This window comes from Excalfactoria chinensis, chromosome 5, assembly GCF_039878825.1.
Source record: "Excalfactoria chinensis isolate bCotChi1 chromosome 5, bCotChi1.hap2, whole genome shotgun sequence".
Lineage (NCBI taxonomy): Eukaryota > Metazoa > Chordata > Aves > Galliformes > Phasianidae > Excalfactoria > Excalfactoria chinensis.
The window spans coordinates 37,838,281-37,862,858 of NC_092829.1; the positions used below are offsets into that span (position 1 = coordinate 37,838,281).

Here is a 24,578-nt window from a genome sequence, read left to right on the forward strand (position 1 = left end):
AATGTTATTCTGTCACATGAAGTGCTGCTGATGCAAAAGATGAAGAGTACCTTTATCTTTTTGAGCTTACCTCATCTTGGGAAATGGTTGCACAGAAAAAGCTGGTGCTGTATTTTAGACTACATTTCTCTGAGAAGAGCTGAGTAAAATGGGAATTTTCCATATATATATTATTTAACTGCTTATTAAACAAACTCCTCCAATAATTGTGATTGTTGCCAAAGTAAGTCCAAATTAATGAGGAGTTACCAGGTTATGTTCACATTCTGCCTCTTTAAAATAACTTGTTTTTTGTCCTTATGATTTAAGGCTTGAGCTTGAAAATCCCAGCCTCTGCCTTTGTTTGGAAACAGCAGCTGAGCCAACAGCAATAGTCTTGCCAAAGGCAGTGAATCTTTTCAACCACTTCCTACTTGTTAATATGTCATTGTGATTCTCTAGTAAACATAGTTTCCACAGATTTAAGGCACTTAATTTTGTAAACATCATACAGAATACTTTCAAAAATTCTCGGTGTAATTGAGTGTTGCCTCACTTGAGGACATCGGTCTGTTTGCAAAGTTCACTGACAAAATGGTTGTTTTAGGTGTTCCCTGTGTTGGGAACATGAGTCAAGAAGACTGAGAAGTGAAAGCTGATAGACTGAATGAAGTGTTGCAGACGTTGCGTTCACTAGGCACGCAAAACTTCAGAAAGGAAATAATCAGGAAGAAAAGATATAATAGGAAAGAGGTTGTCACTGACAAAATGAGAGGACAGAGCTGTAGCTGTTTGAACACATCTAGGAAATGCCTAGAATCAAGATTAAGAAAGCAGAGAGCTTATCTGACAAATTATAAATGAGCCTTTCACAGCAAAAATTACAGTGACTTGATTAATTAACCTTTTGTTGATTCAAGTTCATGCAGCTGCTTCCCTGTTCCTTTCTTGTATCAATTCAAAGCAAATCTGAATTTCTTAGTTTGAGACTCCTTTTTAAAAATCATTTTCTATCCTTTACCATGTTGTATAGCAGGGCGTGGGTTCTGTTAAACACTGCTATTCAACTGTATTTCTGGCTAAATCTCCTAAATATGTGGCTGGAGCATGTGGTGTGGGCAAGAACATATAACAAATACAAAAAGCCCTTACAATACCTGTGGTACTTCCTTGGTTTTCTAGCACTGCCAAGTCTACTACTAAACCATACTTCTAAGTACTATAACTATGCATATTCTAAATACCTCCAGGGATAGTGTCTCAACTACTTCCCTGGGCAGCCTGTTCCAATGCTTCACAACCCTTTCGGTGAAGAAATTTTTCCTGATGTTCAATCCAAACCTCTCCTGACATGAACTCAAGGTCATTTCTTGTCCTGTTGCCTGGAAGAAGAGACTGATCCCTCCCTCCCCCCCCCCTTCGTCCCCCCCCAACTTACTTACAACCTCCTTTGATGTAGTTGTAGGGTGATAAGGACTCCCTTGAGCATCTTTTTCTCTGGGCTAAATAATCGGTTCCTTCAGCTGCTCCTCGCAAGCCTTTTTCTCTAGACTTCAACAGCTTCCTTGCCCTTCTTTGGACATGTTCCAGCACCTCAGTGTTATATTTCTAAGAGTCAAACTACAGGGTTACAGAAATGAAGCTTATTACATTCTGAACACTGAGTTCTTTGTCAGATCAAAGGCAGACCAAGGAGCAAAATGTGTGTAAAACACCTAGCAAATGTAGCAGATAGGAGCGATCGGATTTAGCTAGTTCCGTTCTCAGTTGCTGTCTTCTTCAAACCAGAAGGCAGGCTCAATGTTGTCTAGATGTATGTGCTCGCTGTGGAGCTGAGACTTCCAGTCTAGTACTACTGCATCTAATTATCTCTCTATCTTTATTGAAATCTCTCCCCTCGCCTCACTAGTGGTTTAAAATTGAACTGTCAGAGCTGTCAGTCAAACCTCAGCAATACTTTCATTCATTGATAACCCATCCTGTGGCCTATACAATCTTAATCAAGCGGATCCTAATAATGCCAGTTCTTCTCACGGCTTTTCCTATTTCCCAGAAGGATGGAAAAGCTCTCTGCAGTTCTCTGGGAAAGATGGCTTAAGAGCCCAGTTAATTGTGCTGCAAATCGCTGCGGACCGCTGTCAGAGCCGCCTTACACGCACTGTTGTCCCTGGTGCTCCCGCAGCATTAGGAACTTGCCGTGTCTTTGCAGTGTGGACTCAACCATGCAGAGTTTCACGTGCCTGGTAGCGCATTAGGCTGTTAATTAATTCAGCATTACAGATGTCATCTTAAAGATAATAATCCTGAAAGACTGACAAATGCTTTCTCCTCGGAGAAGCCGTGCTGAGCTGAGGGGAAAGTGAATTGAATACAGGGAAGAACTGTGATGTGAAAGGCGCCGTTAGAGAACTGGGTGAGGCGAGGCGAGGAAAGGGAACCGCTTGCCGCTAATTTTAGCGCGGTGAGGCTATCCCAGGTCCCTCAGCGTTAAGACATGCTCTCATCGCACAGCACGGCGCGCGTCGCGCGTCCCTCAGCGCTCGGCCTGAGTCATTCTCGTTCTTTGTCCCCCGTTCCTCAGGAAATGTTTGCGGGACGGATTTCACTTAGCTGTGCAAACGCGACCGTTACGTCTGTGGCAGTAATTCAAGCAGAAAACAAAGAGCCCCTGCCGCCTTGGGGGCGCTTTTGTGACGGCCCCTCAGACGCCGTCCCTCGGGGCCGTGACTCCGACCCCCGCCCCTCAGAGCGCGACCGCGCGCCTCGCACCCCAATCCGCTCCCCCCGCCCCGCCGGGCCCAGCAGCATGACGTCACCCCGGAGCGCAGTGCGCAGGCGCAGCATTGCGGTCCCTCGGCCCGCGCCGCCCCCCCCCCCTCGCGGGAACAGCTGGGGGCCGTACCCACAATGCCGCGCGGCGCTGTCCGCTCCGCTCCATCATGGAGGCGGCCGCCGCAGCTGGCGCAGCTGGCGCAGCCCCGCCGCCCGCCGCCGCTTGGCCCCGCAGCCCCTGAGCCCCGCGCACCCGTTGGTCTCCAGCATGAGCGGCGGCAGTGGGGGCGGCTCCTCGGCACCCGGCCGCTTCGCCGACTACTTCGTGATCTGCGGGCTGGACACCGAGACCGGGCTGGAGCCGGACGAGCTCTCCGGTGAGTGCCGCGGGCGGGGGGGGCGGCGACCGTTACCGGGACGCAGCTGGCGGGCGGCCGCCCCGCCGTTCTCTACCCGCGACCCTCAGCGCCGTGTCGCGCGGCCTCGGGCACGGCGGGGGTCGCGGCACGGGGCGGGGGCCGGAAAGGGGCTCCGGTTTGGGCGTCCCCCGGTCCGGGCGGCGATGCCCCGGGGGCCGCGGGGCTGCTCGGAACGCGGCGGTGCCCGTGGGAGCGTGCGGAACTTCGTGCGGAACGCGACTGAGTGCCGCTTCCCATCGGCGTGAGGAAAACGGGTGCGAGGAGACCGTCAGTTATTTGCCATCATCTCGGCCTCAGCAGCGATCTGCGGCACTCCTGGAGCGTGGTGACACGCACCAACTTTTGGTGAGGCACCTGGGCTCTTGGAACGCTCTGGGAACGAGGAATCGGATTTTAGAGATAAAGTGGCGGTTGTTTAACTTGTTCAGTTCTGTTTTTTGATTCTACATGGGATACGGATTCTCTTCCTGCAGCACCTAACAGAAATAGTGTTAAGAATGGTTGGCTACGTGTGTATGTTTGGGGCCAGCAGTGTCCTGCAGCACAGTGCCACAGCTGTCCTTTAGGGCCACCTGTCTGCCCTTTGTTGTGGCTGTGCCTGGGGTCAGCCTTGGCCTCGCTGCACGGGCTACAATTGTATTGGACTGCTGCATGTTCAGAAAGGTGCATCGCTGCCATGGTGGAAACTTGGCCTCCTTATTGTCTGGTTGAGCCACTGATTATATGGTTGGATGGTTAACTACCTTGATTGTATCATGTTTATTTGTTTAACTAACTTGGTTTTGTAATATGTGCTTGTTTTGCATCTGTCTTAAAAGCACTGTGTGAATTAATGCCTGTTCCTTGTAGGGTGAAACGTATGTTATGGAACTCATCTCTTGCAATAAACTCTACTTATCTTGGGCTATGCTGATAACTTCCTTCTTTTAATGACTTGAAAGACAATTTCTCCTCAGTTCCTGATGCTGAGCGGGACCTTACCTTCACCTCTTTGTATGTTACAGTGGCTGCAGGCTGCAGTTTGGGGATCCTATACAGTCTGCACTTTAATGGCCTTTTAAATTACAGCAGCAACTCAGTGTGAGAAATACAAGAGAACAAAATGCAACATAACTTCCTTGAAGGATATAGGTGATTCCATTGTTATTTCTGAATTAAATCACAAGTGAGCAAAGTTTCTGGATGAAAGCAGTTTCTGATGTTAATGTTGTAACCCATTTTCTATCTGTCTATTTGTGTAACGTAGTGCAAGGCACTCTTGCTGGCAGTCTCTGATTTCAGTGGGCACGTGAATGACTCCCATAATGAAATGCAAAAACATGGTGTTCCTTTGAGCTGGTTATCAAACAGTGATCTGGAATAGAGATCAGCGCCTTTTTGTAGCAATTCTGTTTGAATCTGCAGTTGTGGGGGCTGGAGCATGAGAGCTGTATTTGCTTTCCCTGTTAAGGACTGCACCTATTATGTCCACTTTGCCCCATCTCATGGTGGTAAGGTGTGGGCTTGGGGCAGGAATAGGTGTGCGTTGTGATGGGGAAGGCTGGTCTGTGGTTTGAGGAGCAGGTTAAGAATTGAAAAGGAGAGGGAGGAATTGGGAGAAGAAGTTGATAATGTCCCAGCAGAAGAGCTAGCCAGAATTCCAGTGCGTTTTGTTGAGTTTGTTGTGTCATTAATAATGCACAGCAGTGGCACTGACAATGCTTTCTAAATCATCTTTTAGGTTATAGCCTCCTCCAGTGCCTGCTGATACACGTGCAAAGGACCTCTGTTGGTTTCAGTGGGTTTTGGGTCAGGCTTTGAAACACTCTGTACTTCCTGGAAGGTTTTCTTGTTTGAATGAAAGGGTTATTGTGGAGTGGGGCTTTTTATGTGGCTGTATTTGTGGTTTTTTTTTTTTTTTTTTTTTTTTTTTTCCCTTGTTATTTCTGTGCTGAAAAATAGGACCTGAATCCTTGCCCTCTTGAGACAATCTGCTTCCGAAGTGTCCATTGTTGGGAGAGCGGCAGCAGCCCTGGCTACCGGCTGAGGCTGCGTGTCCCCGTGGGACTCCCCTGCGCCACGGCCGCGGTGTGCAGCCGGCACGGCATGATGTCATCGCCGCCCTGCCGCAGGGAGCTGCCCGGTGCCCGCAGCACCGGGTGCTGCTGACAGGGCACCCAGCCTGGGAGGCTGTGGGCATGGCAGGTCTTCAGCTGCACTGTTTGTAATGCAGCTTCCCCGCGGGCTTGTCGGTGGAGCCTAAGAGCAAGGATTCATGCTCAGTTTAGTTCCTGCTTGAGCAGACACCTGCGGTAGCCTTTCTCCTTTGTGTGTTGGAAGCTTGCTAAATAGCACAGCCGTGATACTTTTTTCCTGAGTGATGGAAAATGTACAGTTGATGCCAGATGTATACACATTTATGCTATTTTCTATCAGTGTGTAAAATGATGTTTGTTTTCTTGTGATATAATGAAAAATAGTGTTTGTAGGGCTCTCTATTTAGCATGGGCTAAAGATACTTTGTGTAGCTTAGGCTCTTCTATGCACAGGTGTGAGGTGGTTATCTAGTTCTCTCATCCCGATGATCGTGTTCTTAGTGGGGGTGACCAGCTAAAAGCAGGAGGAAGAATTTTGCTAGAGAGACGTAGAACAGATAAACATACAGCTCCTGGGGCTTAGATCTTACTGAAACTGCATTCTGCAGTGGTTTCTGTGCTGGACTGGTGAGGGTTGAGGTACATTTCCTGGTGATGACAAGGTGCTGGAAGTGATGCCGAATCTCTTAGGTGCTTTGCAGTGTTTTGGGACACATACTTCAGAGAGGAAATGATGAAATACATCAATTACCAACAACCTTTGTGTGTTATAATTCGTAATGCTGCAACACCATGGTGGGATTTCCTAATCTCTATTGAAGAGTGTGTCCTGGAGAGGAGAACAAAGTGGTGCCTTGTCTTTCTGTTGGAATCTCCACCGTGTTGGATTGCTTAGATGAGTGTTGAGTGATGGTGAAAGTAGTTCTTTGTGCTGCAGTGAGCTGTTAGAGTTGTTATTCCACCTTCTTTTTCTCTAAAGATTTTGTTTTCTCTTCGTCTTCTGTAATGTGTTTACTGGCAAGTGGTTGGTAAAAGTTGTTTGTTTATTATGTAGTAGCAGAACAACGGATAAACTTGCTGTTGCATTACTTGCAAGTAAGTTGCCTTTACATAATATGAAATTCAGATATGGATGCCTGGTCACTGTATTCTCATCCCATGCTTCGGGTATTGCACGTGCCTCTGTAGTCGTGAGTGCTGTATTGTAAAGGTGGTAGTAGTTATTTTGGGAATAACAGCATTACAAAGAGATGTAATTGCAAAAAGAAAATGCTTATAATCTCTGAAGAAAAGGATGAGGATTTACAAACAAGATTATTGAATAAACAAGAACCAGCCAACCAAAAAAAACCCAACAACAACAAAACCCAATCAAACCCAATCATGTTCTGGAGGACCAATACCAACGATTGATGTGGCACCGGTATTTGTTTCTGCCGTTCTTCCTGGTCTGAACAGACCATAGGTGTGGTCCCGAGATGGATTTATTCAGGAGGTAAACTCCTGTTTCTTTTACCAAGATCTGTGTCTTAGTGCTTTGAGTTGTCCGTCTGATGGTGGGCTTCATTCTTGAAGGAAGATGCAGGTGGGTGTTAGGAGAAGGCATGTATCCAGGCTTTGTCCTTCCTGTAGACACTTCTAATGCACGCTTTCAGAATCCATACTCACTTTCTATTTACGAAAATGTACTATTTTAATTATCCTTAATCTCCCATACCCTTTCTTGTGTCTTGCATCCGGTGGCGTTAAGACAAGATCAGTGTGTATCAATGATGTAGCACCATGGAACTGATCAGGGGTGACACGTGTGTGCTGAGACACTAGCTGCTTTGTTAGTGCTGGTGTGTGAAATTCTAAGTGATAATGTGTGGTATTTATTTAGCTCAAAATTAATCTGACAAACTGACATGAGTGCAAGTGTTTCTCCTCACCAGGAAAAGAGAAATGTCTCACCTCATCCCTCTGCCAGTAATTGAAGTGTCATTGTTTTCCTGCTTTGCTTGGTTCCAGCTTAAAATGTCAACTTACCTTCATACGTTGCCTTTTGGTAGCATGTATTGTGGTGAAATACAATGTGTTTTAAAATATGGGTACGATGATGTAATTGGGAGCGTTGGTCAGATATATAAACCAATGCATGCTACTTAGTAGTTCAGAATTGGTACAGCAGTTTCCTGCGGTAATGCTGTTGTTGGCTCCTGTGTTAGTCTGCAAGTTCAACACACTTAAGTACTTGCAGGTTCTCAGTTTGCCTTAGAGGTATTTGTCAGAAGTGCCTCAAGGGAAGGCTGGAGAAGAAGAGCAAGCGCAGAGCAGCAGAAAACCCTTTTTGACTGATGTTTGGCTTTATTGAATTTTGTTTTTGTTTTCCTCTTTGGGACATTTATCTCTGGGAATTAAATAATGCAGTTTGGGGTTGGAGCCCACTGTGGTTTTTGCAGTGAAATATGGTCTCTGGGGTTGTTTGTTACTTGCGTAAGTAGTGCATTTTGTAGCATTTTGCTACAGTAATGGTGCCAACACTCACTGCAGAAACTGTGTCGGTACGAGCCACTGCTTAATTTCTCTGTAAGCTGATGTGTTTTCTTCCTTTTCCTTTTGCCTCTCTTTGTCCCTAATATAGATGGTACCAGTACAAACATTGCACAGTTCCCTAACAGTGCACCTCCTCCCACGGGTATTCCCTCCAAGGCTGGAGGAAGGTTTTTCACTTCCTTTGCTCCTCTGAGGCTGCTGGCTGAAATGTTGGCTCTGTGGCGGCCCCTCTAGCAGCACCAGGGCTCAGATTCTGCACTGTTCTCACACAGGTCACTGTGGATGGGCTGTAGGTATTGACAGCTTTTGGCTGGGCTTACACCGGCACATGTGAAATGCTTTAATCCACATAACAGTTTATTCCACCGCACCCTGCCCCCTCTGTCTTTTCCCAAGAAGCCTGAGTTGTTTGCTATGTTTGAGTGCCAAAAAAGATCTTTTGTCTCTTTGGGAACTGAGGCAGACGTGCTAGGGTAGCTGATATGTGGAATAAAGAATGGGAGAGCTGATGTAAGGGGGAAGCAGCTGTGCTTTGCTGCACTGCATTTGAAGTTGGGGTTTATTAGGTGATGTTTCTATAACACCAACTGTGTGGTTAGCCCACTTGCTTTAGAAAACCTTTCCCCATGTCCCAAAACACTTCCTTTTCCCGTCCTCCACTATTCAGTTATAGATACAGCTTTTTTGTCAGGATCTTAATTGAAGTGGGAGGAAGGGGAAGAGTTACAGGTTTTGTTCCTAATTTCAGAGTAGACTAATGATGTTAAGAATGTGTCATAAGAATGTGGTGTACAAGGCAGACTTCTGAAACCTTTTTTTGAAAAGCATTGGAGTTTCACATCCGTAAGGCAAGGCGTACAAAGATGAAGTTTTAAGTGCGTTCCTTTGTGGTTTCTTCTGCAAGAGAAGAGCTATACAAAGAAAACCTTACATGAATTTTTTTTGGGGGGGTGCAATACTGCCACTTGCAAATAACAAAGCAGCGTTTTTTCTAAATCTTTGAATTCTTGATCCTGTAGTTCCAAAATGCTATGGCTGTTTCTATCTGCCTTTTGAGCAAGTGATGTTCTACTTGAGTGTTCTTGGTAGTGCCTTCTCATACTTCTCTTTTGAATTCCCTGACCTGCAGGGCTCAAGTAGCAGAAGTAATGCATGTAAAGTGACAGTGTCAGAAACAATTACTTACTGATGTGTGTTGTACAGTAATTATTCTCTCTGAGTTTCTTGACAAGCCTTTTGGATTTGTGGCTTGTAGTTGAGTTTGCTGTGAATTAGAACACTAACCCTAAGAGGCATAAAATGTTGGTGCACAGAGAAATGGTCAAGCATTCGAACACAGACTGATGAGTGATGAAGAATTTACTTTGAGTGCTTCTTCTAAAGGCTTCTTTCTCATTCTTTCTAGGAAAATGTTGCCTTGCGTATTTGATGGACAAGACTCCTTTAGCTTCAGACCTTACTGTGGAAGTGTAGAATATTGCCTTATTTACTTTATTTAATGATTGTATAATCTGCCACAATCAGGTACAGCGTATACCTTTGTATTGCATCATTTATATTATTATTATTATTATTATTATATTAGTACTCAAATATCTCAAGAGAGAAACTTCATTGCATTCCAAGTGATCTGAAGTCTGATTACAAAGCAATCCCAACCAACTTTTCATTTGCATGTAGGGAATCGATTCTAAGTTTAACTGAGTGAGGAAACAAAATGGGCTCACAGAGACAAAATTTCTTCCAGCATGACTTCAGGAGAGCTTGGGAAACACTTCTTGCCACTGTACTTGCTACTCTTTGTATTTACAGTTGCAGGAATGTGTGGGGATCTATGCTGAGGTTGCTGCAATGTACTGTACTGAGCTGTGTGTTGCCTCTGACCTTCATGACCCTTATTTTTTGTCAACTATCTACTATTTGCATATATTACTTATTTCTCATTGACTCACTACTTTTGGCAAAGTCCCTTACCACTGTTATGTCCTGGGTTTATTTCCCAAGCCCAGCACTAACTCACTGAACTGCCCTCAATATTACCTTAGGGAGAAGTCCCAGTACCAGCTCTAACCAGCATGGGAACGTTGCGTCCCTTTCTGGCTCACTTACGTGGGTGGTTTGAGATGTTGAAATGTGGGAGACCTCATTCTGTAGTTTCACTGAGGACTGGTAAAAATTCTACTTATCAGCATCGTTTCTGAGAAAAAGTCTGGCAGAGATTTTGTGGCAGCCCAGGCTGGTCTTAACTGTAGGCTGCTGTGGTCTCCCATTCTTACTGTGATCGTGTGCCTTGTGCAAGGACTGGCTAGTCCTGTTGGACATGGATCACTGTAGCAGGACTGGCTAGTCCTGTTGGTCATGGATCACTGTAGCAGGTTCCAGGAAGCAGGTTCCCCCTGGAATGGGGGAAGAGATTGGCAGTGCACAGCCAATGACTGAGCTGGTATGCTGCCATGAAATGCTGCACCACTGGGGGCTATAAAGAAAGATCCTCAGTCTGAGGAACAATTTGCAGAACCTGAGCTGACTTCGAGCTCCTAAGGGTTTTGTAATCCAGAAGGTGTGCATTACTTGTGCTCTGTGAGGTTGCTTCTAGACTGCGTGTTCATTGCATGCATGGAGCTTTAGGCAGATGTCACAGTGTTCTTCCCTCCCATGGAAGTTCATTTGGGATCCGTGAACTGGTTCTGTGAAGAACCTGACTCCTCTGGTCTCTTCCATTTTATATTTCTGGTACTTGTAAATGAGTTCTGTTCTATTCCGAAGATAAGCCATTCTTTTTGTTTCTTAGTGTCTTCTTTTGCATGCATTTCAGCTTTGTTCTGTAATAGAAGTACAGCCCTGCTCCCTGCTGTGGGTGAGAACACGCCCGTTATTGTAATTTTGAATGCTGCTTCTGTTGTTTAGTTGAAAACAGAGCAAAAGGTCTTTTTGTCTTTCTGCTCTGGATAAGGCAGGAAAAAAGTCTTGTAAAAGATTTTCATTTTTAAGAACAGTTCCTTGAAAACTTCCATCAGGAAGTCTTAGTTTAAATGTGTCACATCCGTCTTACTATCCTGTGCTGCATACACAGTATTTCTCTTAAAACAAACAAGCAAACAAAAACACATCAACAACATAGGATGCTTATAAAGATACGAGCTGGGGATTTTCTTGTTGCATTTGTAAAAAGCTGCCTTGGATTCTTGATAGTTTCTAGTGCCACTTCCCTGACCCGCCTCTTCCCACCTTCGTTAAAACTGTACCAGAAGAAGAAACAATTTTCATTTCCTGGGCTTGCAGTCACAGAATGCAGACGTTCTCAACTGGTTTTCTTTGGTGCTTTAAAACTATTGCTGCAGTTTTTGAGAGTATTCCTGAAGAAATGTGGTGGTGTGTTTTGCTATCAACTGGATGAATACTGACTTAAATTATAAGTGGTTATCTATCAATTTCTCGTTTTCACTTGTCATAGAGAGCTTAGAAGAATATGTGCTAGTGAAGGAATGGATGGTCAAGATATTCTTTGTATCCGGTGACATTTACACCAAATATCCAGTTACACAGGGAAAGTAACTCTTATTTTCTTTATTTCTATGCACAGTGAGGTTCTTTGTGTTACACTTGTTGAAAAGCTGAAAAGAAAAAGAAACTGAGAAAACAAAAGTATCTTTTCCAGTCAGCAGATCTGGAATTAACCTGTCTTTTTGTCCTTCTCATCTTACTGGTGGCTGCAGGAGGAAGAAGTATATTATTCATTGAGTGTTGTATGCTGAAAGGAATGCGTTCTTGGGCGGTTGGGTTAAGGAGCAAGTTTGGGTTCCTTGGATGACAGACAAATAGGCAAAAAACACATGGGAGCCTTTAATTTCACTGGTTATTCTCTTTGCCTTCTCTCTGCTTCCTCTAAATAAAATCTGATTTTATTTTTTTTTTAAAAAAAAAAAAAAAAACAGCGGAAGGATGGCACTCCACCCAACCTACATTTCAATTACACTTAAGTAGAGGGTGCTGTGTCCCTAACACATATTTCTACCTTTGTTTTAGAAAGGCAGATGGAGGACTTCCTTTGCCTTTGAGCTCTTTTCGTAGCCAAAGCAGCACTGTAAGTTGCATAAAGGAGTCTTTGGAGGGAGGCACAGCTGTGAGTATTGTTGGCTGTAGATTTCTTAAAAGTCCTGGGAAATAACAGCCATTAGAGACAACGGGCAAAACCCAAAATTCAATGCATATGGTGGATGTGAAACCTCTCGTTCCAATTGCTAAAGCAGTGATACTTCCAAAAAAAAAGAATAAAGTGATCCTGAAGATTTTTCTCATATAAATAACTTAAACCATTTTCAAAACAGTTAAAAGTCCCAGTTCGAGCAATAAATTAGCTTGTCTAGCTGTCACTTCAGCTTGCACTGTCTGATGGTCTTGCCAGCAGTGAGGGGAGGAGGGAATAGAAGTGCAGGACAGTAGGTTAGTGTGTCTCAGCATAAAAGAGATGAGCTCTTTTCAGTGTATATCCAAGAAAGAGCTTCTCTGGGAAAGGGAATCCTCTGATGAGAAATGCATGTGGTTCTGCTTAGGGAGAAGTAGCTGGAAGGAAGGAAGCAAATCATAATCTGAAGGCATTTGTCCGCTGATGGAGTGACTGCTTACAGATCTTGCAGCTGCATCTTTCCGTGAATCATGGCTTTTATCCTATGAATTCTCATTCAGTGACTTTCTTACCTTAGTCTGCCAAACTTTCATTGTTTCCTAGTTTGTAGAGTTTTGTAGTTACATGTAGATCAACATTTGTTAAAGAAGGAATCAGAGAAAGGTATTTTTTAATTTTCATTCTTTTGAAACAGTGGCTAATTACTGGTAAATTAATAGCTCTCTACCTATGCATCAAAATTACTTTTCTTTAATGTTACAATGTGAAGTCCTAACAAATCATTTTCATGATAGGAAAGCATATATTTCTGTGTTTCTGAGAGCATACCTTAGAATGGTATTCTACAGCATGGATTCCAGATATATGCACACTGTTTTAGCAGCCAGTTATTTTTGTTTCAATTTGGACCAGGGATTTTAGAGCTGGGTTGATTTTTATGCTCAGTAATTATAATTTATAAAGATAACATTCCTTTCAGAAAAACGTCTTCTTATCTGTTACCTCATTGCACATACTGAGAAAGTCATTGCTGGCTGAAGTGGGGATCATACTGCTGTTTGTGACATCAGCTGCTGGTTTTAGATTTAACTTCATTCTAAATGCATTGTAGAATGCTTCCATTCCTGTATTTTTTCAAACAGTTTGGACTTTTTTGTATGTGTTGTACCCCGCAACAGGCAATTACTCCAAAAGCCAACAATGAGAAAGATGCTTTTAAAAATGTTATACGATATGCATTTTCACCCAAGTGTAAATGTTACTGCGTGTGCTTTAATGCATTTTTAACATTGAAAGCAGGATAAAATTAACAAAACATGTTATTCATGTATGTGTATAGTATCATGTTACATAGCATCTGTGTATTGAGTTGGTCCTGTAACTGGGTTTGCTGTGAGCTCTTTCAAAGCACAGTGGAGATGCAGCATTAAGGCAGCTAGGCTGTTTTCTGGATGCTGTTTATAATTCATGCACTGTTCATATCCATGTGTTGGCTGATTTCTGATTTGCAATCCATTCTTTGGAAAACCTGACTCTTTGGCTGTGAGGGCCAGCCTGAACTTAAGCCCTTACCCTGCATAAGCTGCAATGGGTCCCACCATTGCAAGACTCTTTAAGCTGTGGGATAGGAAATGAAGAGGTAAATGGTATGGTTGTAGGGTTCTCTAGGGACTCTTGACTTTTAATTTTCATTTCTCTAGTGTGCTCCTTAACTCAGGAAAGCTGCCCAAAATGTGTGGTTCATAATTGCTGTTGCAGATTACCGTTATTCTTATACATTTGTTTAGTTACAGTAACACGAACTGTTTGTGTTTAATCTGCTTTACGCTGATTGTCGTAAGACATTTTTGTGCAGCCTGTGTATGCTTAAATGATAATGTCCTTATGTGGAAAATACAGCTCTTTTGTTTTGATTACTTACTATCTCCAATATAATTTTCCATTAAAAGATGTCATGTATGTGGTAAATGTACATTGAAACTCAGTGGGTTGAATGAATAGTAGGCTATATCACAGGAATTTAAAAAAACAAGCTGCTTGGCATGATAAGGGCAGCAAACTGCTTAATGAGAAACGGTAGAGCTGTGTTTTATAATTATTTTGAGCAGGTCAGCAGGCTCAGTGAGCAGATGAAGGTGGAAATATTAACAATTCTTGAAAACCAGTGTTGCGTGACCACTCATTTCTTCTCTCAGGCACTTGTAGTAAATAGGGTAGCGGGTAGCTGCTTCCAAGTCACTCTTTGCTGCTGCAGCAGGAAAATTGAGCCAGTTCTACCTCTCTAATATTCATTCAAAGCCTTTTTTTTTTTTTTTTTTTTTTTTTTTTCCTAGCCGGTACTCAGGGAGAGATTCCTGTATAGTTTTTAGCCTGGAGTGGTTGTTTATTTTAAGAGTTGTGACACTGCAGTTGTATTCTAGAAACTGAATTCAAATGATGAATTGATAGCATGTGTAAAAACCTATGGTTCAGTTAAAAAAGAAAAACAAACAAAAAAAAACAACTTTTCTCTAACACTTGTGGGATATGTCATTTTTAACAATTTCTTTTGCATCTTTATTTTCTCAGTTTTAGAATAAAACTGTCAATTTCTGATGTTTTTCTTCCTACTGCATTTGTTAAATTAGTTTGTTATTCAGAGTTTTTATCAAAATGCTTTCAGTGAATACTAAATTAATCTGATGTCCAGTTCTCATAGAGACAGATCTTGAAACCTTGGGTTATTTTTGCCTACTGGAAATGTGCAGCAGTTGGTGTTTTGCTGGAGCAAGATGTGTATGTGAGAAGCTTAGAAACTTCTAACTTGTAATAAATTTAGAAACTAAGGGTTAATTGGATTTGGACACTGAAGCAAAACAACTGTGTGTGTGTGTGATTGGATGCCTAGTGGTAACTGTGAGATGATCAGTGAGGGAAGTGAAGGGGAGCCTAGCAATGGATCTGCTCAGATCCTCATTGGTTGTATTAGCAAGAAAATAGGCTGTTCAGTGACCTGGAGTTGAACAGTTCAGCTTTCTGTTCTACGGCTGAAATTTGCAGATGGTGTTGGTGAGTTGTCACTTGAGTTCCCTTCCCTATCAGAATCACTTGAATTCAGCTTTTCTCATTCTGAAGGTCCAGTGGTTTATTTTATTATAAGCATTGCAATTTTTACAAAAAAATGGTGGGTAGTAGATGTAAGACTGCACTGATGTGAAGAAGTCAACAAGATAATGTAAAACCAGACCAGAGTGTCCCTAGGTTAGGAGTGAAGGTGTTGAGGCTGTCTGACAAGAGCAGTGCCTGTTCAATAGCTGAACTGTTTCTTTGATTACAAGAATGCATGTATGCTTCAATTGGGTTCAGGATTTTCTTCCGAAGCCAATGTGGGTTTTCAGAAATCAGTTTTAGTACTTACATTAAATTTTAGACTGATCTGTAGATCTAATAAATGTACATGTGTCTTTAGAGAGAGTGTGTCTTGGTGGAGTTTGGGGAAAGGCTTTTTAAAGTAGATTAGCATTTGTTTTTGGGGGCTTTTTTTTTTGGTGATCGTAAAGGAAGAGCAGCATAATGAGATTTTTCACTAATGATCATCTTGGTGAGAAGATTTTTATTCTGGAAATTGTCTCATTCTTTCCAAAATATGCATGATCTTGCACGTAGGTGAACCCAGTAATTGTTTAGTTTCCAAGCTCAGGAAAAAACATTCAGATATTTACTTGTTTAATTACATGGGGAAAGGAAAACAAACTAGATTAGTAAATGAGGTTTTTCCTCAGCTATAAAAAAAGAAAAAGCTGGCAAAAAAATGAAAAAGACAAACGAGTCTTTCCTTTAATTTCAGTGCTAAAAAAATTGAGGTGAATGAAACACGCAAGCTGCTTAGGTACCGTGAGACCTGTCCCAGGTCCTGATTCAGGACAAGGTCCGTGCTTGAGGTAATAGTTAAGGCAGACTTAAAACCAAATGCAAACTTAGGTGACTTGTTAACTAGGACTTCCAAGCATACGATGGAAACAAAGTTTTCTTTACTGTAGTGGGGTCTTTATTATCTATAGACAGTTATAACTATCTCTGAATGGCTACTTCGTGAAAATAACTGAATAAAGATTCTATTTCATTTAAAAACTGAGTTTTAAATATTACTGTAGAAGTAGAGAACAAACCCAATCAATTTTAAAATCAATTTCTATTGCCTTGTAATTGTAGCATGCAAGAAAATAAGTGAGGAGTTGAAGAGTGTTTTCTCTTTTGCAGGTGTTGCTGAAATAGTTTATTTAAATTGTATCATTTCATGCAATTCTGACTGATTGTTAGTGCAGCTGCCAGCAGCTGCATGATTGCTTAGCTAATTGTATTCTAGTAAGATAGCAAAGCTTATTTTTAAGATCTGCAGCTATGTGGTTTTCCTTTGTTTTTTTCTTTTTCTTTTTTTTTTTTTTTCTCTTCCCCCCCCCCCCCTTTTTTTTTTCTTTTATTTATTTATTTTTACTGTGGAGTCACTGAGTGGTTTCACAACAGACACTCTTTGCTCTAGTGGAAATTTAAGAGGCTGTGTCAGCCAGTCTTTAGTATGGCTATTAAAAATTAGAACCATGCTGCTTAAATCCATATACCTCTGTAGACCTTGGGATGGAGTTAATTTCATCGTCTGCTCTTTGGGAGTATCTTATATTTTGACATGTAAAACTGCCATTCATTTGTCAGGTAATTAATTACTATTGCTACTTTGTTGTTGTGGTTGTGTATACAGGAACTGGGAGCTTCTGTTACATATTGATAGTCTTGTTCAAGAAATACCTGTATGAAATGTGAAACATATATAAGGTAGTATATTTACAGAAACCATAGAAAAGTAGATCAATTATTTTGCATGCTTGTTAGCTACACAATTACAGTCAACAGTATAAAATTTATAATGCAGTGTTGTTTTTATTTGTTATATAGCTTTATGCCAGTATATACAGGCCTCTAAAACCCGAGATGGTGCCAGCCGTTTCATTTCAAGTGCAACAGAAGGTAAAGGAAAATGCGTGGGGAAATTTAAAAACAGAACAAACACAATTTTCCATTCTCCTGCTACCCTCTCTTCATGGGCGCTTCCTTGGTTCTTGATCTTTTAACACTCTAAGCTCTCTCTTCACAGCTAACTTTTTGTAATAGATGGTGTACGTCCTTTTTTTCCTAAGTCTTGAAGAAGAAACTAAGTGATGCCACATTTGTCTATGTTAAACTTGCATCATCTTTGCCTCTTGTCTATTTGTGCTTTTCTTCTGTAACAGAATTCCACTGAAGCTTAAGCTTTAGCTATGCTTTAATAAGAATCTGAAATAACTGAAGAGTAATTTAGATAATTGTTGACATAATCATGGTCTGAAGATACATTTAAGGAAAAGCACAGATACTTAACATAGAAATGTTACAGTACCAGTCCTTGCTAATATCTGCAGTCAGGTTTTATGCTAACTAACTGTCTTGCACTTTTTTGTTTCTCTTAAAAGGAGTGTGTGTGTTTAATTCACTTATTCTCACGTGTACCTGCTGATGTCCTGCTTTACGGCCATGTTAGTGCTTAAAAAGAGAATGATATATTTACATCTGTATCTTTCTTCCACTTTTAGGGGAGAACTTTGATCAGACTCCATTAAGACGCACATTTAAGTCCAAAGTTCTTGCTCGCTATCCTGAGAATGTTGAATGGAACCCTTTTGACCAGGATGCAGTGGGAATGGTCAGTATCACTTAATGGCTCTTGTTTTTAAGGCAAAAACCTTCCTTTTTGTTTTCCTTGGCAAAAAAAAAAAATTGCATTGCAAAGTCTATTATAGACTGAAAAAAAAAATAAAAATACCATGAAATGCTTTAAATTGTGCAGGCTCAGAAGATCTTTTCATTTAATTGGGATATTCTTTAAAGGAAATTAAGTTTAAAATATATAAACAATATATCTGTAGGACAGTTTCTTTGTTCTTTATGACTTTTTCCATTACATTTTAGAGAACTGGTGGAGAAATAAATTAGTCTGTGGTTAATGAATGTCCCTTGTGCATAATAGTACTGTTTAATGGAATGCAGTGTAGTTTCTTATTGTAGACCAAAAAAGTTACTTTTCTTTGTCAAGTTTCTGGTCTTAATGACCGAATCTTTTCTTCATGTGAGTCTGAATTTTCTATTCAAACTATATTATCTATATTAATATATTATCTATATTATTCCTATTGAGGCTTGTAACAAAATGGTTATGGCCTTTAATAGAAACAACATACAGTCCTTTTAAAGGATTCCTTTAGTTTTTCTAATTTGGATCTGTATTATTGTATTGTACAGAGATGTAACACTTAATGCAGTTTTAATACGAAATGTGATGGCAGCTTGAGGGCTCTAAATTCTGTTTTAGCAAATTCTTCTAAAGTGGGGGGAGAAAAACAAGAGTTAATATTATCTCCTCCTCTCCCCTCTTCTCTTTGTTTTTATCTACAGCTGTGTATGCCTAAAGGGCTTGCTTTCAAGACGCAAGCAGATTCTAGAGAACCTCAGTTCCACTCTTTTATTATTACTCGTGAAGATGGCTCACGGACATTTGGATTTTCTCTCACGTTTTTTGAGGAGGTTACTAGCAAACAGATCTGCAGTGCAATGCAGACACTGTATCATATGCACAATGCTGAATATGACATACTTCATACTCCACCCACAAATGACAAAGATAGCTGCAGCAGCACTGGAGACTGCAACGGCACTTCTATTTCAAAGCTACAACGTTTTAACTCGTATGATATTAGCAGAGACACGCTCTATGTCTCAAAGTGCATTTGTTTGATTACTCCTATGTCTTTCATGAAAGCTTGTAAGAAAGTACTAGAACAACTTCACCAAGCAGTGACTTCGCCTCAGCCACCACCTCTACCTTTAGAAAGCTACATCTACAATATTCTCTATGAGGTTCCTCTTCCTCCAGCAGGAAGATCATTAAAATTTTCAGGTGTTTATGGACCAATTATCTGCCAGAGGCCAAGCACCAATGAACTACCATTATTTGATTTCCCAGTTAAAGAAGTATTTGAATTGCTTGGAGTTGAAAATGTGGTTCAGCTCTTTACCTGTGCCCTCTTGGAATTTCAGATACTGCTTTATTCACAGCGTGAGTACTTCCTTTCTGTTTTCTTATCTGGTAGTTGTACTGGCATAAGGATTCTTCATTTCTGGAATGCTTAAAAAAAGCAAAACTGAAACAGAACAAAAGAAAACAGAGAAACCAGAGTAGCTGTGTTAAAGTGGCATTAGAGCACTAATGCAGTAGGGCTAATCTATATGCAGATATTAATGTCAAGGAAAATTCTCAAATTACAAAGAGTGTTTCTTTGGTTCCTATTTCTAGATACTTCAGCTTAAACCCTGGGGCTTTCATGTAATCTCCTGCAGTCATGGACTGACTGTCCCCTTTATTGTTGTTTCTGGAAGTGTTCTATTGTTAGAGTAATATGCTTCTCCCACGTAATTGCTTAGCTGGATTCTCCCTCCTATCTCTACCAAACCGTACGTGCATTTTGAGAAGAGGCATAGTAAACTTTGAAGGACTTTGAAGAATAATTCATAGTACAAATATAATTTTCTCTTTGAGTACCTTTCAGTACACTTCAGTAGTTACTTTGAAATAAAATTACCTGAGAAAGTTGTGTTTGCCAGAATTTGAAATTCAAATCTCTGTTAAGGCCTGAAACAGTTATTGCCGATGTCTTTTTGCTGATGTCTTGTTGATAAAGCTTGCTTTTAAGTAGGTAGATGGAATTAAGCTGTATTAAAGTCTGTGAACACTGGGCTTTTTTTCTCTCCCTAAATTCTGTTACTCTAAAGCAGTTTATGTGGAATTATGCCAGAGAATAATTTTTTGTGCTTCTCTTTGTCCTAACATTAGGACTGACATTTTGGATAGATGGTTTTGAGCTAATGGTATGGATTAAAGTAGATGGTATGCATTTGAACACAGTTTTATGGTAGTGGTGAAGAAGCCTAGAAGACCCTTAGCTGAATCCTGGGATAGCCTGTGGTGTTACTGAAGTCTGTTTTCAATATTTTCTTCCGCTGAGCTGTCTAAGAATTATGTAGAAAACAAATGTTAAGAATTTTTAAAATGAAAATATTTTAAATATCCTGCCATTATTAACAAAATTCTTGAAGCATGAAATGAAGATGTTTGTGTGTTGAGATGTGTGCATCACTAAAGCCAAAGAACAATTTCCTGTGTATGTGAATCAATGAGGTATAACTGTAGCAAGACATTGTTTCAGTTGTTGTATAAATGTTAACTGCCAGAGAAAAAACTATACATTCGAGTACAGGGGAAAAACAAACAAACAAACAACAAAGGCAGTCCCAAAAACCACAGACAGCAACAATAATCATCAGTTAGGGAGAGTTTATGTGGACATCTCTCTTACAAGCAGAAATTTCAACACAAACTCTTCTATCTGATGAAGCTGGTCAAGTTTGGCCTGTAGTTGTGTTGGAGCTCTTGTGTGGCAGATGTGTACATGTGCCTCGCCAGCTGGAAGCACAGCAAGAAGGGTAATGCACATGTCACAACATTGGAACGTCATTCTCTGTATCTTTTCTAGAGTATCGCTTCCCCTGGGCTGGAATGTGGTGTGCTTGCAGACTCATTTTCTGTATTCTGGGTTCTATTTCCAAGGTCATATTGATAGGCTCAACATGTTTATCCCTTTTGGCTCTTTCCAGATGTGTGATTAGTCATTAATTGACAGAGCTTTAAAAAAAACTCTGGGATGTGGATTTCTTACTTGCACACACAGATGCATGAAAATCAAGAGAGAGGACTTATTGCAACCAAAGGCCAGTAGCTCTGGATCTTTATGACAGTTTCTGTCTAGTGCTACCTGCCTTACCTTAAGTTTTGTCTTAGTCTGGCTTCTTTATACCTTATAGAACTGTCTTGTTTCAGTCTATCAAGTTTTCATTAATAATTTTTGGCTGAAAGGCCTTCTTACAGTCGAAAAAGTATCTTCAGTTACTTGTTAGACTTTTGGCCATCAGTTTTGGTAAAATCATGTCTTTTCAGTAGTTTTTGAAATGTAAGATTGTATTTTCTGAGGAATCAAATCTCAGACTTTTTCTTGCTCTCCTGAAGCATTTTGCTAATGCTGGGAACATAGTTAAAGCTGCTAGCTGATGATAACAAGTTAGTGAATACTGAGGGGGCTGCTAGCAGTCAAGTTGAAGATTTTTCTAAAATGCTTTTTGATAAAGACTTAATTTTATTTTCTTACCATTTGAAATGAGATTGGGAAGTATTTTGAAATTCTAGAAAATCAACTTTTTCTTTCTGTAATATCTCATATATTTTATAACTAAGAAATTCTTATTTCTTTTATGTGGCAGTGAAGTAGAAAATTGGTTTAGTAGAATGATTGCTTTCTTTGATGCTTAAAAGAATGTTATCAGTAGAAAAAGTGACACACCTGACTGAGGTTCTGACTGTATCTTTACCAATTATTTTCCTCCTTTTACTCTGTTTTCTTTTAACTGAAGTATTCTCCTAATATGTATGGTTAACTAACTTTTTTCTTTCTGATTGCAAGAAAGGGTATGTTGAATGTAGATGCAGGTGTGTTCAGTTCTGAGAGGAACTGAAAATTGCTCAAACTTTTGAAAAGAGTTTGCCATTGTTCTTGCACAAGCAGTAGTGCGAGGTCTAGGTTGTCTTTGTGAATATAAATGTTAATCTTTTTCACTATCTTTCAACTTTGGAAATATCTTTGTGCTTAAAACTGTGACAGTTGAAACAGGATCCCTTCTCATTTTTCTGGGTCAGATGAGATTGCTGTGGATTTAGGTTTAGAGCAGTATAAAGAGGATTTCCTTGTGAGACTTTCTTTTCCCACCTTTATTTTTCCTTGGAGGACTTTGGGGACAGATGCAATCATTTTTTAAACAAGTTCTGTAGTGCTTTTGGTTGCTGGCAACCCTTGGAACAGGAGTAACTTCATTTGGCAGTGAGCGTGTTTTGCTTTGAGATTCCTTGGACATGCTTCTGATTCATGCTTCAGGAAAATCTTCTTTTGTCCTACTATACTGGCACAGCCTGTGTGTTTGGGACCAATATAAACCAAATGTAGAGAGGGAGTTCCTTGATCTGACTGTCTTCTTGCGAGAGTTGTTTCTCCCACTTTATAAAGTGCTAGAGGAACTCAATTGCTTGTGAGATGAAGAACCTGAAGATAATGCTGAGCAATGCAGTTTGGGCAGAAACACCAGAAGACAGTGGTGTTGAATGGAACTTTAGTTATGTCTTTACAGGAGCTGGTTTGCATTCCTGCAGTTTATGTTGCTGTTGCATCTGTGAAATGGATTTATTTCCTATCTCTATTATACAGCACCTGGTGCTTTTCTGAACAGTATGCAGTGAGTTCAGACAGCTGTAAAATCTGCTTGGAGGAGGCTTTTTTTGAGCAGCTAAAAACAATGAAATGAGAAATATAATGCACCACTGCCACAGACAATCTTGCTCAGCTTTATTTTTCTGGATATTTGCCGGCTGTTGCCATTTTCAAGTGAAAGTTTATTTGATTGCTTAGACTTTGAATTGTTCAACCTCTTTACTTCACTTGCTTTAAAATGATCTTTGAAATTATTTAATGTATGGGTTTAATTTCTTTGTATTATTAGTCTCATATTAGCTGACCCAGGAAGATGTTTTCTTATGTGTGCAGTAATTTAGGAAATAGGCTGCTTGATGCGTTCGTCTTTATTCAGCCCGAAAAAAGGTTCTGTGTTCTGTCAGCCGCAGAAGTGAACGTGAATTAGAAGTTCTTTGATCCACTTCTTTTCTTTACCACAGTACTCTCTTCTGCAGTTACTTTTGTTTGTTTGTTTGAAGTAAAAAGCTCAATAGAAAAATGCATGCATGCTTTATCTCAAGTGTCTGACATACTGAATACCTGCGCTCAGAAGAATTATTTGGAAAATGTTCCTTTTGTACCATGCTTAAAGGGAGCTCTAGGTCCTGGCAACGCTATATTCTGATGGCTCAAGTGCATTGCACGTCACTTGTCCATAACGACTGCATATTTAACTTTTCACCTTCTGCTTCTCTTCAAATTAAGAAGAGGTTTAACTTTGTTCAATAGCTTGCCTTCTGGTTTATTCAAATACTTTCTGAAGATCTCTAAACTCATATGTGATAGTGGTCCTCCTTTGTAAGGGCAACCCTGCTTCAAAGTAACAGAATGGGAATGGTAAGGGGAATGGAAAAATTACTGGGCAAATATAGCAATGTTTCTCTGCCATCTCTGAAGATGCGAAGGAGAAACTATTCCAGAACGTTTACAAGTTAACTGTTTTCAATTGGGTGTTTCAATTTTAAATGTGGAAGTTTGGTGGCCCTGCCAGGCATGAGGGTTGGAGCTTCATGATCCTTGAGGTCCCATCTAACCCAGGTCATTCTGTGATTCTGTGATTTCTGTGGATGAAGTTAGATGATTTCTGTAGGTTCTCGTAGACATCTCACTGGTAGGGTGTGAGAATGGAGGGTTGAAATTATGTTTCTTAGCACTTCTTCCCTTGTCCTCTCCTTCCAGAGCCAAGATCAATTTCCTTCTTTTTTCTTGATTTGCTTGTCTGTTATAGTTCAACAAAAATATTTAGCTGCTTTATAGACACAGGTAGATAGTGGTGTAAGAAAGCACGTCAGTAGGTAACTTATTTTACATACAGCAGTTGTCTGGAAGAGGAAATCATACTGTATCTGTATTCTTAAAGCAAGTGATCATGTGTTATTAAAAATAATAAGAAGAAAAACAATGTGGGTTTGCACCAGAAAAGCATGTTCTGGTTTCAAAAACAAGACTGAGGAAATATTTAAATCCTTTCTAGTGCTCTGGTGCTGCTTTTTCTTTTTCATTTTCTTTTTTTTTTTTTTTTTTTAAACAAAACAAATGAAACACCACACCCTCTCTGGGTACGTGTAACTTAAGAAAATATCTAGGTTATTTTGCTTTGTTTGGAGGCTTTTCTTGCCTGTGTCCTTTTGCCAACAGCTCTTGATGTAAATAATGCCTAGAGAACATTGGCTTGATGCTGAGAGAAGTTGTATTTAAATTAGCCAGCAGAGTTAGACAGAGTGTTTTTGTATAGTAGGAAAACACTGTTTCTATTCTGAGATTTGTTCTTCTGGGTAAACAAGCTGAATATGAACCAGCTGGAATCTTTGTGCATTTCTAACTACTTTAAAGCTTAACAGTGTGGGTATGAAATAGATTCTTCTTCGCAAAGCTGATCATTAATTCACTTCTTTGCAGTCAAGGCTGTGATCAAAGCTGCAAACCAATTAGTAGCTGTTCATGCAGGAATTGGTGTCCAGGCAGAGTAGGGCAGTGCTGCTGGTGATGTTCATCAAGCTGTTCCTTAACATACTTCAGTTCAGGTATTTTTTATTTTATTTATTTGTTTTGTAGCCAGAACTTGCAACTGTTTTAACCATCCTAGCTCATTTTGATCGAAGGAACAATGTACAGTGCATCTGGGGTGAGGCAATGACAAGAAGCTTTACGCAGGTCCCTTTTCCACTGCTGTAGCTTGATTTGGAAATGAAAATCAAAAGCCTGGATTACAGAGTGATGACTGGCATTGGCAAAGACTGCACTGAGTTCCTCAGAGACTCTTTGCAGGTTGCAG

The 24,578-nt window shown here is 40.6% G+C and overlaps 1 protein-coding gene across 4 annotated transcripts in view; it reads left to right on the forward strand.

The window, feature by feature from the left end:
• The first annotated feature begins 2,871 nt into the window (after positions 1-2,871).
• DENND5A (DENN domain containing 5A) overlaps positions 2,872-24,578 on the forward strand; it is a 55,258-nt gene continuing 33,551 nt past the window's right edge. For 2 of the 4 annotated variants that reach the window (XM_072339070.1, XM_072339072.1), the window contains exons 1-3: positions 2,879-3,128; positions 17,510-17,619; positions 18,369-19,029. In XM_072339070.1, the coding sequence (XP_072195171.1) occupies positions 3,020-3,128; positions 17,510-17,619; positions 18,369-19,029 (880 nt within the window). In that variant the 5' untranslated portion in view covers positions 2,879-3,019. Of the gene's footprint in view, positions 3,129-16,835; positions 16,908-17,509; positions 17,620-18,368; positions 19,030-24,578 lie in introns of all 4 variants that reach the window. The other 2 variants (XM_072339073.1, XM_072339071.1) reach the window with 2 other exon arrangements.